The following is a 4,888-nucleotide window of genomic DNA, read 5'->3' as shown; positions in this document are numbered from 1 at the left end:
TTATGCTCGCTGTCATCACCCTAACGAATCCCTCCACTTTTCTCATCCGGGCTTGGGACCGGCAGCGACAGTGTTAAATAACCAACGTAAGAAACTAAATAATAATATGTTCAAAAAGTAACCTACAAAATCCAATTATGAATTTCTTTCTTTTCTATTTAAAGTTCACAATATCAACTCTCCCCTATGATGTTAAATTACAAGAAATACATGCATGGCTAAAGAAAAAGGAAATTGCAGTGTTGAGAATTGGGGTGAGCTGTGATGATTGGTCCGTTGAAATTTATCAACTTATTATGAGCCTACTTATACATATAACACAACATTAATATATCATTTTGTTCCATTAATTGTTTATTGCATCATCTAGTTCAAAAATTTATGATTAATTAATTAATTAATATAATTTAATCATATTAATATAATTTCAAATTAATATAACAAAAAATTTAAATTAAGCATTAAACCATCTAATTAAACATACAATAGATTATATATTAAAAATTTTATTTTATGTTAAATCATATAAAATCTTTAAAATCGATACTTAACAAATTATAAGATTAAATAAAACAAAAATTTTTAGAACGTTGTCTTATGCTAATTAAAACTATAAGAGTATTTGTTCTGAACTAGTCTAACTACATACAACCAAGGTAATTCATAAATTAAGTGCTTAAACTACTTTTGCTTTTCAATTAATTAATATTTGATGTCTCTTTATTTAACTTTTAATTAGTTAATATTTATAATTAAGGTGGTGTTTGGCTAGAACTTAGATTTACATTAAATGAGATTTATCAAATCCGATAAAATCAAATCGGATTTATCAAATTTAGTGTGTGATGGATGACCTTGCGAGTGACTAATAAATCCACCTCGCAGTCAAATTTGGTAAATTTGGATTTACATTATAAAGAGACGAAACGTGAGGAAAAAGAGACGGGACTTGAGGAAAAAAAGACGGGACTTAAGGAAACTTGAATTAACGGAGTGTTAGATTTAGCTTCCATTTTTTTTATATTTGGCTGGATTTAAGTTAAATTCAACACTAAATTCTATTAATAGTATGCTAACAAAGACCACCTAAGAGTGATCTTTGTTCATTTATAAAATCAAAAGAAACGTGTACTCTTTCTTGCAAGTTATGGTCATTGATGGGACTGATTTTTTAAGATGAAGAAAGATTCTTGTCCAAAACTGTCTTTCCCTTGCTTTTGCTTCTATCCAAAGTCCTCAAGGACAAAGAAGTAAGGAAATCATGGCAACAGAAGTTTGTAGATAGATGTTTCTTCATCTTTCTCCATTGTTCATGTCTCTCTTCGCTAAATCTTTTAAGAAAAATAAATGACATAAAATTTTAAAATTTTACAATTAAATTTTTATTTATTCAATATAAAAAATATTTTACACTAGGTCTTTGGTTGCCTCGGCCAATACAAGACCCCAACGCACAAGACTTTGATGCAAGGCTCACACACCAAATTTAAACTTCTCAATCATCTTTTCCTCTGCCCAAGCCTCGGAGATCGACTTAATCACCCGACCCTCTGTCAGCTCCATCCAGAGAATCACCATGTCTGCTGGAGAGTTGCCAACTCCCAACTTGACCATATATTCCTGGCGAAGAGCCGCTAGTTCTTCCTTCAGGTTCGTTACGACAATCTCCCACTGCATATCACCTTCCTGGGTGAAGGAGACCACCATTTCATTCAACCGGCGAGTCAGCAATGCTAATGACCTTCTAATGATCTTTGTCGACCGCCGGTCTCCCTCTCAACGTCCTCAGAACCATACATACGTCTGGAGGCACCTCTGCCATGGGCTGGAGCAGACGATCCCTTGGCTGCCTCTGGAGCCAAGGATGGCTACCTCTCATCATCTACAAGTTGATGATATGCACAATCTCCTCTGCAAGATTAATCGAATGTCAAGAAAAAAAAACAAATCTACTCAATAAAAAAGGGATTTTCTTGAACCAATGTTCCGCTCCATTTCAAATGATCGGAGGCTTTCACCAAGAAGGGATTGGATACCCCCCCTGGCTGGTCTCACCGATAGAAGGAAAAGGAATTGTACCTCCACGCGGCTGGACCTAGGACTTTGCACCACCTGAACCAATTGTTGATCCGGTCGGTCACGGATCGATGTCGGACAGTCACACCAGAAGCGTGCGTGTTTGCCCTGCTCCTCATCTCATGATAGAGCGACATCGAGTAGGACAACTCAGCCACTTCCTCCAATTCACCCTTTATTTTTATATGCCACCTGTTTCACCAGCTTATCTCCCTCCGATTAGCTCCCTCCTTTCAGTCTCTTTACATCGATCGGTCAAACTTTTCCCTTCGGCCTTTTTGCAGTTACCGATCAACCTTCTCCCTTCGGTCTCTTTGTTATTGTTGGTCGGCCCTCATCTTCAATTTCTTCTTCATTATAGGTCGGCTACTACCCAGTTTTCTTTTTTCTCCTATGTCCTTGGGAGGGCGGGATTTTCCGGTTGAAATCCCGAAAGCCTTCATCATGGCCTCCTCATTTATCGTCTCGGAAGAAAATTTCTTACTACTCACCATAAGCATACCTCCTGTTAACAACTGACTGAAGGACGGGAAATTCATAAAAAGTAATTGAGATGTGTTGATAGTGCTTAATTTAAAGGGACCGTGGGCAAAAAAATTCAAGAAATTCAATTATTAAAAACACATATTATGCAATAAATAAGTCAATTTTTGCATTTAGTTATCTTATTCTAATAGCAATTATCACTTTCAAGAAGTAAAAAAATTGGGAAATTAAACATGTACATCAAAAATATGTCCATACAAATCTCAAGAAAATCCAATAGGTTTCACTTATAAACGCCAAAGAACAGTGTATCGGGTGGTCAAAAGGCAGAAATACCAAGCGGCATTTCTTTCTATCGAAACTCTGAGTTGACCGAACGGAAGCACAGCTGAACGAAGAGAAAGAAGGACTCAAATCGGGGGATAGTCGTTCATGATCAGCTCTCTTAGCCAATCCAGAACTCCTCACAAAGATGACCAAATGACACCCCACGAAACCCCTTTTTAATCCTCAAAGAAAGCCCCTTGTGCAAGAAGAGTTGCCCGTCAAATTATGGTAATGCACACTATGTCTAACGATCCAAGTTCATCCGAATGACAGAAGGGCTGCTACTCAGGATTCCATTGAGAAGGCCGATTGACGACCTTTCAGCCAATCGAATATTTGTCGACTGACTAAAGGCTACCAATTGATCGAATGAGAAGATTATAAGGTCATTAGATGCTCCTCTTTAAATTGTTATGAATACAAAACGGTGATAAAGTCAGTTATGAATAAAAAAAGGGTGTTAAGAGTCATTTACAAATGTGAAAAAGTGTTATAAAAAATTGTAACGTCTCTATTAAAACAGAAACAGAGCTGTAATTTTATACTAGATACCACTCAAAATTTATAAATTGGGGGTAATTTCTCCAATAAAGAACTACAAAATTTGCTCTATCAAGACACTTGTGCTACTGTACATTCTCTCTCTCTCAATCTCTCTTTCTCCCTCTCTCACGCTCCATATTTTAGGTTCGAACCCTGAAGTTGAAAAAAAAAGGGAAAATAAACTTCCCCCTAGCCATTGAGCCACAAATTTGTAGAAAATACTACCATCTGCATATAATTAAACCTAAGAAAGCAGCAACAAAATCCATCTTATCATGAAATTCTATAAGCCCTAACGAAACAACCAAATTCCAATGGAAAATGCAGGAAGTGATCCTCAAACCCCCCAAAACAACCAAGCTAATTAAGAATACCTCGGGCGAGATCCTCATGAAGCTGACCGTCTCTAGTAAGCGCCATCATGAGAGACGGTACTCCCAAGGGAAGCTCGTCACCACGATCCACTTGCCAGAAATGGAATGTCTTCCCGTAGGTCTTGGCAACCTTCTCGAGATCCCGACGCTCAACGATCCCTGGAACACCGGGCAGGAAGAGGACTCCACTCTTTACCTCATACTCATGCGAGTGCCAAAGTGGCTTCTCCTCGTCGGGAAGGGTAAGAAAGAGAGGCTCGGTGATGATGTACTCGACGCCGATAAGACGCGCGCCGGGTTCCAGCGAGTCGAAGATGAGACATTGGCGGACGTCTTCGTTGACGTGGGAACAGAAGTGGTGGGCTTGGACCTGTCGGGTCATGTCATCGGCGTAGAGGTGGAAGGCGCAGAGGTGTTGATGGATGCGGGAGATGGGTGCAAAGGATTGGATTAGGCTAGTTGCGCTCATGAGGGAAGTGGAGAGGTGTGTTGGATCGCCGGGAACTTCGCCGGCGGAGTTGGAGTCGGTGGACATGTAGTGAGATTTGCTTGAGGAGGAGGAGGAGGAGGAGGAGGGGTTGATCATATTTGTATGTTCCCAGGGTTTTGTACGCGTGTAGAGTAGCATTGGCGGTCTCAATGGCACGTGGATCGCGTTAACGCACGAGCTGTGCGGATGATCCTGCGCTTGGCAAGCACAAATCTCAAAGATATCCGCATGACTTCGATGGACCCTCCAAAGGTGGCCAGGGCCAAGCATATTTGATCTGCCAGATTTTTTTCTCTCTAATTGACGGTCTCTCTATCGTCGGAAGAAATATTACATCAGTACTACGCACGTAAAAATAAAGTGCGTAGCCAATCAAAACACGCCACAACATCTCGCGCGGTAGAGCAAAAAAAACGGCGCAGTAACACGGGGAATATTCTCTCCTGTGTTATTCATGTGTTATTGCGCGTTATTCATGTGTTATTGCGTGTTATTCATGTGTTTTTGATGTGTTATTGTGTTATTATAACACCAAGAATATTTTCAGGATACAATAACACATGAATAACACACAATAACACTTGAATAACAC

The 4,888-nt window shown here is 39.5% G+C and overlaps 1 protein-coding gene across 1 annotated transcript in view; it reads right to left on the bottom strand.

Moving 5' to 3' along the window:
* The window catches only part of LOC110036125 (oil body-associated protein 1A-like), an 11,943-nt gene extending 7,362 nt beyond the window's left edge, over positions 1-4,581 (bottom strand). The window contains exon 1 of the mRNA XM_020740488.1: positions 3,807-4,581. Coding sequence (XP_020596147.1) covers positions 3,807-4,566 — 760 coding nt within the window. The 5' untranslated portion in view covers positions 4,567-4,581. The remainder of the gene's footprint in view (positions 1-3,806) is intronic.
* Between the last annotated feature and the right edge of the window lie 307 nt (positions 4,582-4,888).

This window comes from Phalaenopsis equestris, unplaced genomic scaffold (assembly GCF_001263595.1).
Source record: "Phalaenopsis equestris unplaced genomic scaffold, ASM126359v1 Scaffold202849, whole genome shotgun sequence".
NCBI classification, from domain to species: Eukaryota; Viridiplantae; Streptophyta; class Magnoliopsida; order Asparagales; family Orchidaceae; genus Phalaenopsis; species Phalaenopsis equestris.
This window is presented reverse-complemented; position numbering and strand designations above follow the sequence as displayed.